At 41.2% G+C, this 15,525-nt stretch overlaps 1 protein-coding gene across 1 annotated transcript in view; it reads right to left on the bottom strand.

Moving 5' to 3' along the window:
- LOC144074146 (zinc finger SWIM domain-containing protein 6-like) overlaps positions 1-15,525 on the bottom strand; it is a 60,163-nt gene that overhangs the window by 40,848 nt on the left and 3,790 nt on the right. The window contains exon 2 of the mRNA XM_077600364.1: positions 12,781-13,766. Within this exon, the coding sequence (XP_077456490.1) occupies positions 12,781-13,402 (622 nt within the window). The 5' untranslated portion in view covers positions 13,403-13,766. The remainder of the gene's footprint in view (positions 1-12,780; positions 13,767-15,525) is intronic.

Raw genomic sequence — 15,525 nt, 5'->3', positions numbered from 1 at the left:
GCGATTGGCTGGCCACCAATTCAGGCTGTTGCTATTTTTACCTATTAAGGACAGTTGTTAATTATATCCTTCACAACAAACAGGCTTTCACTGTATATAAACTTCAGTTATTACACTAAAACTGGCTCCGATTCTTCACTGTCTTCCTTTCCTAATAAGAGGACAAGAGCCAATAATATAGAGAAACTGCTTCTCTTCCATGTAACTGACCAGATAGGTCTTTTACTGGAACACAATAATTACAGCTATGTCTAAGTAGAGCAATTGGCCACTCACTAGGTGTGGGGGCCTGATCATGATGCCCTTTGGCTTTAGTAAATCCCTCAGAGGGTGTTTAGCGGGTAAAGTGATGAGGTCAATTGGGACAGCTCCACAAAAAGAGCAACCCCTATCTCCTCCTGCGCCTGCGTGACAGGGGTCAGCGGCAGGTAAGCCCTCATCGCTGGTGGTTGTTTATTTTCAGGCGCCGAGGCAGTGGCGCCCCAGCACAAGCTCCTTAAAAAAGAAAGAAGCGTGTGCGTGCGTGCAGGAGCAGAACGGATATAGCGTGGGAAAGAAGACAGACGGGAATGTCATCCACCCGCTTATCATTTACGTGCCTCACCTATTAGTATTCGCCTCGCTGTAAACACTCATGGTGAGCCCTTTGCGTTTAGATAAACATTTCGAGTGGTCGACTGTTAGAGCAAAGTCACACTTAAGCTTTAGGGTATTGTTGTGGGACAGCGGCAGGGAACTTTAGGCGCTTTACGCAAAAAACACACTTGTTATGTACATACACATGCGAAAGAGAGGATCGTTTGTCGCCTTTGGGTTTAGGCAAAGCAGTTTGGCTTCTGGCAAGGAAACAGATGTTGATCAACCTGCACAGAGTGCCTCTGTTCAGTCTTAAAGGAGACATGTGTTTTTATGCCATTTAAAGAAGTTACCAGGTGTTTTAGTAACTATATCTCTGACGTGATTTCATAGAAAATCCCAGAAGATCAAGAATTAGAAGAACGGTTCAAAAAGGATTTGTCATTTTGAAATTAACCCAAATACCAATGGTTCAATGGAGAGTACAGATTTCGGTGCCAGGGACAACTCGAGCTGAGTTAAGTAAGAAATGGGACTGTGACTTACTGCATGTGAGCCACTTCACAAAGACAGCATGGATTCTATTTTCCCTAAAGTAGACAGCACTTCATCACCGAGGTCTCAATCAGTCATTGCACAGAATCATTATATGTTATTGCATATCACTGCCAATGTTATTATCCTTCCCACGTTGAATGAGACATATTATCATAGGATATTCAAATTTATTTATTAAACAAATAGAAACACTGATTTCAAAGTCTCAATGCTGCTTTTGGGTTTTATTTTTATTTTTTTCTGGTTGTACTACGTCTGCTACTTGTTTTATATTGGACACATTTAACAAACATGGAGCGGCATAGTAAGAAGAGCGGTTAGCAAGTCTGCCTCACAGTTCTGAAATCGACGATTCAATCCCTGGTGGGTTCCAGCCTTCCTGTGTGGAGTTTGCCTGTTCTCCTCGTGCCTGCGTGAGTTTTCTACGGGTACTCCGGTTTGCTCCCACATCCCAAAACAAGCATGGCAGACTGATTGATCACTCAAAATTGTCCCTAGGTAACTCTTCACAATGACTGGTAAACTCCTGTTTATACAACACCTACAGGACAAACTGCTTTGTAATCAAGACTCCAATTTCCATACAAGTGTCATATTCAGACTAATGCTCCCCTAGAATAGATGTACAGTATCTCAACCTTCAATCAATGATGTAATGTTACAATTCTTTAAAAGAAAACTAGTTAAGGTCAAAGTAACAGGAAAGTATTCCACCACTTAACACTAACATTTAATTGTAATTCCTAAACTCATCCAGTGTAAGCATCTAAGGATGTTGGTGCATTTTGCTTCTTTTGAAGCTTTTTGTCGTTAAGTGTTTTAGTGGTTACTGTTTCTATTTCTCCTTGTATGGAAAGTGCAATAGACAGTAGACAGACAATAAACAGCTATTGTAATTATAGCCTCTTATAATTGTTGTCACAATCTGATGTTCACACTTGCATGTGTGAATATGAAAATGTAGCTTAAATCATTATCCGTGCAATAAATTTTTTCTATGATGGCTGACAGTTGGACACATTTCGACAAGGATTTTTTTGTGCAAATTAAAAGACAGTCGAGCCTTAAAACAAAAACATATAGCAACCATAGATTGAACATCCCATTGCAGTAACTGCACCCATTTGTGCTTATTCCAGCAGCCCATCAGTGCAAATTCATTAAAAAACGAAAAGGGGCAAAAAACCTGGCTATCAGATAGGAGAATGCTGAGTGCTGCATTCCCTTGTTATTACTGCCCAATCGAAGGGCGGCGTGGCAATAAAAGTCATTAAATGAAATAGGAAAAAAATAGCATTTAATAGGCCGCTGTCATTGTGAATTTAGTAGGGCCTTCCTGTTGCCTGCCTAGCTCTCTCCTTCCTCTCGGGGAGGAGCGTGGAACGAGGAGGAGGAAAACCAGTGGATTCCTAGACAGAGTCTAGCAGCTGACGCACGGCGAGCTGCCACAGTCTGGGAGCGGAGACAAGTGGAGTTGGAAAAGGGGCGGGTGAGGGGAACTGGGAAGGAACTCATGCAGGAGCTTTATTACTTTAGCTGGTTTATTTCAACAGGACACACACACACACACGCAGTGATATGGCTGGATTGAAAATGAGTTTGTGTGAGGGGTAATTTGAAAAGCTTGAGTGTGGTCCAGAGGCCTAGATGGCTTTGGTGATTTAAGGTGAAAATGGCAATGGGTTGTGTTGGCAAGGGGAATCAAGGGAGACGATCGAGGGGAGGAGGGCTGGCACCAGGAGGCTGGAAAGACTGGAAATAGGGCAGAGACATTTGGACTTAGTTGATGGCAGGACTATCCACTCATGTGGCTTGAGGAATAGAAAAATTAGGACTGGGTGTGGAAAACAGAACTCTGGGGAAGATGGGATGCATGTTTTTTTGGAAGCAAGGGTGATTCACTTGAAGTCAGGGGTCTATGATACAAACACGCACATAAGGACTGTCTGGTGTGCAAGGAACTTAAAAGGGGCTGCTTCAAAGAGAAATATTTGTGCATCTACTTACTCATTTCTAATAGTTTTCCAGACAGACAACATTTTTTAATCTCATCGCATATTGCAGCGATTCTAATTTCAGCACTCACTGGACATGCATGCACACACGCACATACTTTTACTCAGGCGAATAAGCATTTAAAGACAGCCAGCAGAATTCTTAGGAGATTGTAGGATGACATTGAGAATAATTCCCACTTGAGATGACAAACATTTCACAACACAAGACTTTGCAAAGCAATTTTTTTAACCAATGCAATAATAATGAAATCCGAATTTGCACACACCTCCGCCAAAGCTGAAATGCTAGCAAAAATAGAGGGGGAAAAAACAAAAACTAAACAATAATAATTGTGGACTGCTATTATTCTGTTTGTTTGCCCCTCTAGTTCGTTATCACGCTATAATCCTGGTTCATGGAGGATAACCAGCAGACTGCTCTATTTGCACACTTTTCCACAGCACAGTTACAGCTTCTTTTCCCTCACACACTTTTATAAAGTAAAAAAAATGAGATGATCAAGCTGTAATGAATGCATCACTGGGAATCAAATGCCGACTGGGACTCCGACGCTAGTAAAAAGGCAAAAACAGAGAATGGTGATGTTCTTCTTTTTTTTCACTTCTCAGCATGAGGCTCGTTTTACAAGCTAAGTCAATGACTGATGGCAGCAAGAATTCTGATAGATGCAAACAGGAAGAATACTGAAGTATAATACAGCAGCTTCTAAGATTTTGTTCTAAATTTTACTTGTGATTACGGAGACTACACGCCTAAAGTTTAGAACTAAAAAATCTTTTGGAATGTATGGGGAAATATCTTCCTGGATTCAAACTTTGCAGATAAAACTACATTTGTTATAACCTAAAATAGGTGTGTATAGCACTGTAGAACGATATACTATGCTAGCATGTCCTTCTGTCTTGGACTGTGAATGTCAGACAAACAACAAAGTAAGAGAGAGAGAAAGCTTAAGTTTTTTTTCCCCCTGAAGACAGTCTTTCACATGAATGCAGCCGCTGCCCCCTTGCTGTCCCTCACGGACAGCCAGATGTTTACACTCGCTCCAGGCTCATCCATGTTTCCATGACGATACAAACCCAGGATTAGTCACAACGGCCGGGGGTAGACCCGCATTCCGGGATTTTGGCTCACCTCTGAGGCTGTGAGAGGGTTATTGTGCAAAACTTGAAAGGAACTCGTTTTTATTATATTCTGCCAATTCCCACCGATTCAATGTATTTCAACTTCATTAGATACAATTTGCCGCCAATCAGAAAATCTGAAATTGCTCAGCTCATTCAGAATAATTCATTTCTACATTCTGAGATATGTAGGATTTTCAGAATGTCCCTGTTTTCCCAGCATAATTCTCACATTTTCATAATAAAAATTCTAAATTTAAAAGACCGTCAACAGAGTGAACCACTTCTCCAGTGCACATCATTCTTGACTGATTCAAAACATTCCAACTTCAAACTGTTCAATTCTCACAGGAGACTGTTACCAATCCACAATTTCATCAATTTTACAAACCATTTATTTCCTTCCTGGCTAATTTCATCTGAAAAACCCAGACTGCTCCATCACAAACTTAGTATTTTTACAATGAAATCGCCAAATGAAATTATTTCACATTTGCTGACTGATTGATTCTGTTCCAAATTCAAAGTCTGTCAAAGACTGTACCAGCCTGCAAGAGATACAAATTTACTGAAATACATAACATATTTTGGATGCTTGCACACTTGTACAGTTTACAAGATTGTGGCCATTTCTTCCAGGAGCCAGTCAAACCTGGCCTCTAGCTGTTTATATTTTACTCCTACAAACTGTTATGAATTTGTATCTGAAAAAAAATAAACTGGTAAATACATTAGCCTAAATACTTTATTCTGCTTATGGAGCCTCACATAACAACACAAAGGCAAAGAAGACAAAATAAAGCGGCAAAGAAACACCATCATAAATAATACCACAATAAACGTAATGACTCAAAATCTATTGTCACCTGACATCTAAAACAAAGACAATTAAACATTGTACAATATTTTTCTTCACCTAAGTGATCAACCATAACAAATAATTATAATTATTGAATGAGATAGTTTTATTTAATAGCTTCTACTGCCCAATATTATATTTTGAACTGACCCTGACCAGAATTTAAAAAAATGGATGCATACTACAAATACAAGGATTTTCACATTTCTTGGTTTGTTATTATGTTTCAACTCCTGTTACCTATGTTTTATGGCAGAGATGTCAAACTCATTTTTGTTGTGGGTCACATTGTACAAAGGGTAGTTATGGTTCCATTTGAAGGCCCATCATAACTACGAACCAATATAATTGCCTCATATTGTAGGTTTATGACACAGGCAAGAAATTGAATTATTTCCTTCACCAGCCATAAAATGTATACATACATAAGGCTGGCCAGCGATAGCTTCTGGGCTTTGAGTTTAACACCTGGGTTTGCCTCAAATTTGCTTCAGAATTGGTATTGAGGTAAATAATGGCATTGTAATATAATCTTACGATCATCACAACACTTTTCAGGACATCTTGTCACATGTCATTCCCCAAATTTGACAACTTTCTTCAAAAATTATATAATGACGACAAATATTTACTTACCTTATTTCTTAACTCAACAAATCAATCACTTTTCTTGATTCAAACTATTCACCAATTCAATTCATTCCACAGAAAGTCAGAAATGTCAGCTTTTCGTACCTTGAGTACAATTTCTACAGAAATTGCATTTTCAAATTCCCAAGATTTTTACCTTTCCCTTACGCACAAATTAAACAGAGGACAAGAAATGACTCAACACCCTTTCATTTAGAAAAAAAAGTTTAAATACTTTCTTCACGAGGGTTGTAAGAAATAGGGACGGAGGCATTTCCCAACAGTTCTGAATCAGATTGTGTCAGCATCTTGTTAAACTGTCACATGGGTGCTGTGCATGTGGGCTCATTTTTGACGGGTTTAGGAACAGACGAAGACAACATCGACAAAGGACTACAAGACGAAAATGAATATTATTCAAGATGGAGATCCGCCCACACTGCAAAGCACTCACCACACACAAAAAGACCACCTTAGCCTGACGATGTCTAGCGTGGTTGTGCAAGATTTATGGATTATTACCTCATACAATATATATATATATATATATATATATATATATATATATATATATATATATATATATATATATATATATATATATATGTATATATATATATATGTATATATACATATATGTACATATATACATACATATATAAAAATAAGAAACGGGGAATCCCCTACCTGGCAGTTACTGCACAGGTCTGTCTGTCATCATGACACAATACAAAAGAGAAAACGAAGAAGAGCAGTTAATGACGCAGAACCCTAATTAAAAATCTCCCGAGCATGAACAAATTAACTCAAGTTACGAGTTCAGACTCAAACATGCGCACATAAGGAATGAGTTGAACCAGATTAGGACGTTAACACTTAAACAAGGGCACCAATGCTGCCCTGTCATATTTTCTTCTTTATTCAATAAAGTGAGATTCCCCAGATGAGCACTTTATTTTTGTCTTAGTTTTAAATTTAAATTAAAAAAAAAACTGTGTCCTGTCATTCAAATTTGGGCCAGCCACGTGATAAAAATGGCACGCCTTTTTTCATGCGAGGAATTAGCCTAACAAGGGAAAGAGGCAGCGGACGGCCTAATGACATTGCGGGGAGCGACATATGCCAGGCATCACTATGTCTGTCACTCCTTGGGGACATTACGGTAACAGGATAGTAAGGAGGAAACGGTGTCGTGTGTGCATCTGTCTGTGTGTGTTACCTCCAGGCATAAAGCCCTGGAGACAGACAGAAGGGGGTGGGGTGTGAAGAAGAAATACAGACATGAGGGGTCAGCAGGAGGAGGACAGTAGATGAATGAAAGAAGAGGGGATGAACTTGACCCAGTCTGGAGGACTAAAAACAGGAAGGAGGGTAATGAAGTGGAAACATGCTTTGTCATGCCTCACCAAAGCCATAGGATTAGACTTCTATAATTAGAGGACGGGGGCATCTTATGCTAGACTTCCTTTTCGGCCGTAACGATGCTGCTAGGGTTCAATTACACATGGAGGCAGGAGGTTTGTCAAGGTGCGTGAAATGGAAGCTATGAAGAGATGGTTTCTTTCGGAACACTTTGGAATGGGCACTGAAGTGCTAAGATTGAACTATTCTGGAATGACATTCTGTCCGTGTACATTCATACAACAACAACATTGTTAAAAACAGACTAGCACAAAAGCACGTTTAAGTGATGATTTTAAAACCGTCAGTGCATGCAAATTGATACCCATTAATAATGGAGTCGGTGAGGGTAATGCTGAATACACTTTATAAACTCATTATAAATACATTTGAACATACAGCAAAATGTTCAAACATAAAATGTGTCGAAAATGTGCATTGCAGTTTCTTTTGCTAAATATGTGCTTTCCAGGTAAGTCAGGTACCAAACAACCTCTATATGTGACTGTATGGACATAGGACGTGGCTGACATCAGCTCATGTGGTCAGTGATGAAACACCTGAAAAATGCATGGGTTACCGTCTCCACTTTCCTACATTTAAAAGGCATTACATTAAGTAGACAGTCGAAACTAGTTGAAGTTGAACAGCAGATTTCCGTCACATAGCAATGATTCCCGTGGCAGACAATATGGCCTGCCCCCAAAAAATTTGCAATATAGCAGTGTCCCAAACGGACAGAGGGACACTGTAAAAGTATAATAATAAAAGTGGAAACAGGACAGTTTCTGGTTTAATAATTTAAGTCTTCTGGATTTGTGCAGTTTCATATCTAATTTCTGAGCTTTTAGCCAGCAAAGAAAATGTGAAGAAACTCTTAAGAGCACAGGTAGCCCACCTGACATATTCATCACTGCCTGCACAGAGCGCCGAACCGTCGGCTAACGCTTTTGTATGAATATTTATCCGAAGAGGGCTGGCATCAAAACAGATGAGCTCGCACAGGGTGGAGTGAGCGAGCTATCTATCTCACTCGCTCCCCTTCGCTGCTCACCATCCGTTACTTCTCTCCAGCAACCACCATTTCAATAGTCGCCCAATCACCCACCCTCGGGCTTTCCTGATATCACCGTGTCTATTTCTCTCCCCCTAAAGTGGCCCACCACTGCTAGCCTCTTCTTCTCCTATTCAATCCCTCCAGCAGGCTGATATATGTATGCTAAAGGATGGATGGAGAGGAACGGGGGGAGGAAAAAGTGTGTGATTAATGTCTTTGAGAAAAAGATAAATAATCACAGGAGACTGGGGGCTGGTAGTTGGCCTTAGGGGAGCAAATATGGAGAGTTTTATGGCTGGGGGAGGAGACGGAGGAGGAGAGGAGTACGGCGACAGCAGATTCATTCAAGTATATTAGCCTACCCCTCCCTCCCACACACACGCGCACAATAACCTCAGATTCTATTCTATTGCGCTACTGTCTTTCATCATCAACAATGAATCCCATTCCTATGACAGCACACACACACAGACTGAACACTTTTTTTTCCAGGCCACTGTATACATATATGTGTGTGATGGGCCAATACATGTGCTGTGTGATGTGGCTGACAGCCTCCTCCACCACTCCCCCTCTCTCTTTCTCTACCCCATGCTGCCCTGCTTTTAAGCCCTCATCCTCCAGTGGCTGCCTGTCCCCTGGAGTAGATTGCATCTTTTATTTATCATTTTTACCCTCCTCCTTGGCTTTATTTCTTTTCTTCAACCAACCAAACTGCGCTTCCCCTCCCGCTGCAAAAGAGAAAAAAACTGGAGCGAAAATTGCAATCAGCATAACACGTCGTCGTTCTCCTGCTGTGTGCTCGCCTGTCATCCTCGCCTCTGTTGTGAGCGGATGAGACTGACAGCCCGTGCAGACGAGGACACAGACACAAACACATGCGCAGATCGCCACCCCCGGTCTCCCTCTTTCTCTCTCTCACACACACACAAACCAGACAAAGGACAGGCATAGAAAACAATTATACAATTAATTGATTGTCGAGGACATTTCAGAATGTCCAGAATTTGATGAGGATGACCCATGTCTTGAAGCAATCGAGAACAAACAGAGGGCTGTACTTGGTGGATGATTTCAAATTTGGCCAAAAGGCTCCAATCACACAGATTATAGCGGAAAACCGAATTCAGAAGATTTAGAGAAAGGTATTAGTGATGTTGTACATAGAGCCGTGCCCTACGATTGACTGGCGACCAGTCTAGGGTGTAGTCTGCCTTTCGCCCGAAGACAGTTGGGTTAGGCTCAAGCAACCCCCGCAAACCCTTTCGAGGAAGAATGATTGATACCTAGAGTCGGTATTGACGCTCGATATAACTATTTTTATCGAACACTACCGTAATTGGTCACAAGATCGGATCTGATCCAGTAGTAGTTTCAAATGCTGTAAATCAAAGCACTGGGGCACCAGGTGGGCCTAAATCTATTTAGAAATTAATAATAGTTACAGATCATAGTGTAATAACATAAACAAAGCATTTCCTGACTTGAATGCAAACAAAATGTTTCATCATTTACGGGTTACATTACATTTTGCATCATTTTTACTGGTCTAAAAATATGAGCATCTGTTCCGTGTCAGCAAAACATATCGTGAAAAAAATTGGAATTCATCAGAAGTCAAAAAGTCAGTATTGAGGGATCCTAATAGGTATCTGTCTAGGTAGGTGTAATAAAGAATAATTTGTGATGAAGAAGGCAGGGCCCAGGGTAGATCTTGCATTATGAAGCCCTTCGTTGACATAGCTCCACTTTTTAGCAGCTTTACATGAATGACAAAAACCCACACAGACTGGTGTGAGAATAGGAGTTCAAAATATTCAACATTCACACATTTCTGAGCTAAGAATATGCATTTGGGTCCTTGGTCCAATAGCAGGAAAGGTAATGATCAATTATTTCATTATTTGTCTGTTTAATGCATGAAATATGTCTCAAACTCTGGATTTCCAACCATAATAATAATATATTATCCAGTAAAAAGTGGTATAGATTTGTGTTGTTCTCTTTATTGTTAAATTCTCCACATTTTAATTAAGAGCAGTAATAGATGCATTTTTGAAACTTTGGGTGAGACACAACTATCCATCAATCCAGTTTTTTGTGCTTTTCCTAATTAGGACTGAGTAAGCAGGAGTCGGGAAAACAAAGATTTAAACCCAGATCACCTGAATAGAAGATATATGCAGTAAAAAGATATTGTGGGGTCACTGTGCAGTCAATAGAGAATTCCACGCACTTGTTCTCATTACAGTCACTGATAAAATAGTGTACCCCATATGACTTTAAGCAAGCATTAGCATAAACCCAGTGTGCACATATAGTATAGTATGCATGACGAAAAACCATTCACATCCATAACTGGGGGAAATTTTGAGACTTTTTTAATTAACCTAATCTGTTTTGGAGCGTTTGAAATGTGAGAGCATCGAGACAAAGCCTGCTCAAAAATGTAAACACCTAATTCAGTTCGATTGCGATACAACCATTTACCGTGAGATAGACATGACATCTTCATTAAGCCTAGGCAATCAATTTATTTAACTCATTAGATGCCAACAACAGCAATAGACATCCAATCCATTTGAAATAGGAGGATTGGCAGTCAGTGATTGTGCCTCTTTTCATCCTCGTGTTGTGAATTAAAATTTGTTTTTCAGTAGTAGACATGACAACGAATTCATTTGCTGACAGCCCTCCCAGTTCAAATGGATTGGACGTCTCTTGCAGTCATTGGCAGCTCAAGATTTATTGAAATGTTGAAAGGTAGGGGAGAAAGTCCTTTTAGTCCTTTGATTATCAATTATTATTAACCTTGAATGCAAGTCGATTTACATGATGAGTCAGGTGGCATCTTTAAAGTGCTGTTTAAAAAATAAAAATGAAAATAAATAAAAGTGCTGACTCGCTTCCAGATTTCATTTGGCACTAATAGACAACAGAAAACCGGTATAATGATCTTATTAATTTCATATAGAAAATATGTCGGAAGGGGCGGGAGCTTTGACACCTCACTGCCTCATTATTTTGATACTGAAATAATCAATATAAAGGAGTCTTTTCTTGTAATTACATTTGGTCTTTTGTTAACCGAATGTTGAGGCGAGGGTTCCGCCTCGGCGGCTAAGTCACGTGAATGAGAATACACATTTGATTGGCTAATATGTCCCAGCAAGAGCTATCAAACCTTATTCTTTATAATATTCTTTGCAGTGTAAAAATGCATCACATGGCATTCAAAATAACAACGAGACTGTGTGTAAACACCAAGAAGAAAATAGGATCCAAGAATAATGTCGTAACGATGAATGTAGCAATATTAGAAAAATTTAATATTTCCTTGTAACACGAGAAGAATGTTGTAATATTACAAGAAAACAGTCATATGGGTAATACTACAAGATTGTTATAGTCACAAGATTACGAAAAAAGATATTACTGAAAAAAATAAACAATTATACGCGAATATGTCATATATCATATATATCATAATGTTACCAAAATTAAGTTGTTATATTAAAGAACAGCCAAAGTTTGATAATCAAACCAGAACTCCACAACAATGAAGCAGAGGCGGTAACCACTGGTGCGGCATGGTTTCTGGTAACTAATAAGAAATAATTCATCCTTAATTCAATAGGCAAATGAGTCCCAGAATGTGGATCCCATGAGTGTCCCATATGAGTTGAATAGTGGGGAATCTGGTAAACAGGCCATTTACACACAAGAGTGGCTTAGGAGAAGAGATGAGTGACTGGAGAGCTGGCTGCCTGTGTGCCTGTTCCATGGCTACTATTGTGCACTGCACATTCTCCAAACCCACAAGAGCTCCAGCCATCTCCACGCACACATTATTTGGAGGCATAGCAAGCCGAAGAGAAGGAAAAGGAGGAGGAGGACGAGAAGGAGGAGGAGGTGGAGGAGGAAGATCATGCATAAAATCTTGTTTGAGTGATGCGTTCAGAATCAGATGAACCAGGGGAGGGTAATGGGATTAGAATCCTGAATGGCTTCCAAGGGTGTGGAGTGGGATTGACAGCTCCGAGTCCAAACGCGCTGGGTGAAATAGGATGAGGGTGAAGAAGAAGAAGAAGAAAAAAAGGCGAAAGAAAGGAGGCTGCTTAGCCCACATTCCCCACTCCCTCGTAATAAAACTAGGTGAATCATTTGCATCCAGGAGCCACATACGTCCTGGCATTGACTGAGCGCGTGAGAGAGAGAGAAAGAAATGGTGTTTGGCAACCAAAATAGAAGCACTGTGGCTTTAAAGAGCCTCAGCCCTCCCACCCTTCTTTTCTAAATATCGTCTATTTAGCTTTTGAAAAGATAAAAGGGGGGTTTGTCTTTGAGACGGCTGCTGCTGGCTGAAGAAAAGAGCTACAATGGCAGAAAAAAATAGGAACAAAGTGCTATATAAGATTGCAATGGGGAGTGGAGCGCGTTCGGGGGGAAAGGGGGGGGGGCGCTTGAGGCTAAGGAGAAGTGGGCTACTATTACGTGGAAATACCCGGCATTGTTTACACAAGCATTGGGAATGGGGGGAAGAGCGTGGCACTCACCGACTTGCAGGACGTTGTCCACCCAGCCTCCCTCCAACAGAGTGACACCTCGCAGGAACGGCAGCTGGGTCTCGTCGTTATTGTCCCCGCTAGTTCCACTCTCTTCGGCCCCGGCGTTGAACGACGAGTACATGCAGATCTCCTTCTCGCTCCTCGGGAACGACCAGTATACGATCCGACGCTGGACGGGTTCCGGGATCCGCTCGAAGCGCTCCTCCACCCGTTGGAAGGGCCACTTCTCGGCCACTCGGCGAGCCGCGATGTCGAGCAACGACTCCGGGTTCTGCGCTTTGCCGTTCTGCCCCGCGCCGGAGCCCGAACCGCCGCAGCCGCCAGCTCCGCCGGCTCCGCTGCCGCCGCCACCGCCGCCGCTGCCACACAGGACTCCTCCAGCCCGCTGCCTACACGCCGGGTTGTAGCCGGGCCGGCAGCAGAGCCGCTTGGCTGGAGGCTGCTGGACTCGCTCGGCCATGTTCGCACCGCTTCCGACCTGCCTCGCCGAGTCTCTTCGATCATATAAACCGGATAAGGAAGAGAGAAGGACACTCTCACGCCGATTGTTCGCCCTACATGGAAAGGCGAGCCTTATATGGCCATGTAGGCGGGGCCTAGATGTTGTCATCCAGCCTTTGTGTCTAGTGGGCGTGGCTTGTGTCAAGGGGGCTTGAAGGGGGGTTCTGCTATAAAAGGAAGCGGAGGCGGAATTCCCGAACGTCGGCAAATCCTTTGTAAAAACCGTCGGGGCGCGTGAGGGCGGGGCCCCGACGGCCGATGGGGGCCTTTTGAAGTTTTGCCTTCTTCTTGGGAGTTTAAAGGCGGGGGCTTAATCCAGAAGCGGCCTCGGCGGCTCCTAGCGGGACAAAAGGGGGCGAGAAAGCCCACTTCTTTCCTCCCCTTTCATTTTTTGCTTCTCCAGTAGAGCCGGAGTTGCAGGAACAACATGACACTTGTTTATCGAGGCCTTGCTCATTCCCAAAAGTTGACTTCTGGAAGAAAAAAAGACACAAAAGACAGCAGATATAAATAAGTGAGGTTTCCAAATAAATGGACATCAGCATTTAGTGGTGGGCTATGCACTTCCTGTCTTCAATAGAGGACTTGAGATTTATTTGATCTCATTGCATACCATTTAAACAATCTTCATCTTTCAGTGCCATTGACGGTGCGAGACGTCCAATCAGGACACATGGACTAAGGCAACATTTTGGGCTGGGGGTCTTTCCACCATCCAGGTGAAATTGAATTGAATTGAATGCTTTTATTGTCATTACACAAGTGTAATGAGATTTAAAGCTTCACCGCAAAGTGCACAATAACAACGACAACAATCAAATAAGTAATCAATAAATAACATTAACTAAGAAATAAATAATCAATGAAGTAATAAAGTATAAATAGCCGACAGAATAAGTAGTCAACAACAAAAAATAATTAGGAAAGTGCACAAATAACAACATCAAACAAATGATCGAACAGATAAATAATGAATAATAATAAATAAGTAATAAATAAATAAATAGTCAACATAATAAATAAGTATTAGTCAACATACTAAATAAGTATTAATCAACATACTAAATAAGTAGTAGTCATACATCTACACATTCATTCATTCATTATCCATGCTGCTTTTCCTCACGAGGATTGTGGATGTCCTGGAGCCAATTCCAGCTAACAACATTTTTTTCACTTGTAAAATATTGTCTTCTATGAGATATATTTAACTAAAACTGCCGATCCATACAACCAACGATTTATGAAGAAAAATCTTGTAAACTATCAGGGGCGCCCAATCTTTTTTACAACACTGTATTTATCGGAGCCAGCCTTTACGAAAGTTATTTTCCTGTAGCTCAAAATATCTGCTCTTTCTTCGTGTCTGGCCACATGATTACACTCTCTTAACAGTCATTAAATGTCACGGAGGTGGATGGATACAAAATGATGGTACAGTTATTTAACGTGCCCACCTTCCTGTGTGTGTTCCTATAGCTCCTTTGCGACAAGAAAGTGTTGCCGTGCCTCTGCGGGTGTGAGCTTGCGGTTCCACCGCCCGCCCCCAGGCTCCCCAGAAATAAAGAGATGCTGAGAATCTACCGTATTAATTAAAACAATTTAAGAAAATGGTCACAAGTTTGCCAGTATGCTCCTTAATTGTCTATAAAATCTAGCCAAAAGTATGCTTGTAAATAAAATATGCTAGCAACGTGTTTCCAGCTGCCCCTGTTGTGACTCTTGCAAGGGGGACTAAAAGGCTGCCCTTTGAACCACGTTGAAAGCAAGCCGTGCCGTATGGAGCCAGCAGATGTGACCTAACCTGATTTGGTTTCAATACTTCCCCACAGGAAGTTCACAAAGCCAGCAGGTCCTGCTTTGTTATTTCAGTCATCTTTCTCAGAGGGCCAACGGAGACTTTTTGGCTCCCTTTCTTCTTGCGGACAGGAGTTATTGCATTATAATTTGCGAGATTGTTCAAACAGAAAATTTACTGGTAATCACATTTTTTCCCAAATAAAAGCCAGGTGTCATATGTTTTCAGAAAATGATTTTTTTTTAACAAGCTTACATGAGTTTCAGTGTGAGTCCTAAAATAACAGCACTCTTAAACAGTTTCTTTGTTTCGCTATAACTCCATTAATAACTGCTCATCGAAAATAAACGGCTCATTTGTTCCCCCCTCATTAAAAAAAACTAAAACAGGTGGAGGTGTCACAATATCACGATACCAAAAGTTACTCAATATCA

This window comes from Stigmatopora argus, chromosome 5 (assembly GCF_051989625.1).
Source record: "Stigmatopora argus isolate UIUO_Sarg chromosome 5, RoL_Sarg_1.0, whole genome shotgun sequence".
Classification (NCBI taxonomy): Eukaryota; Metazoa; Chordata; class Actinopteri; order Syngnathiformes; family Syngnathidae; genus Stigmatopora; species Stigmatopora argus.
The sequence above is the reverse complement of the archived record's forward strand: the minus strand, read 5'-3'. Positions and strand labels throughout refer to the sequence as shown.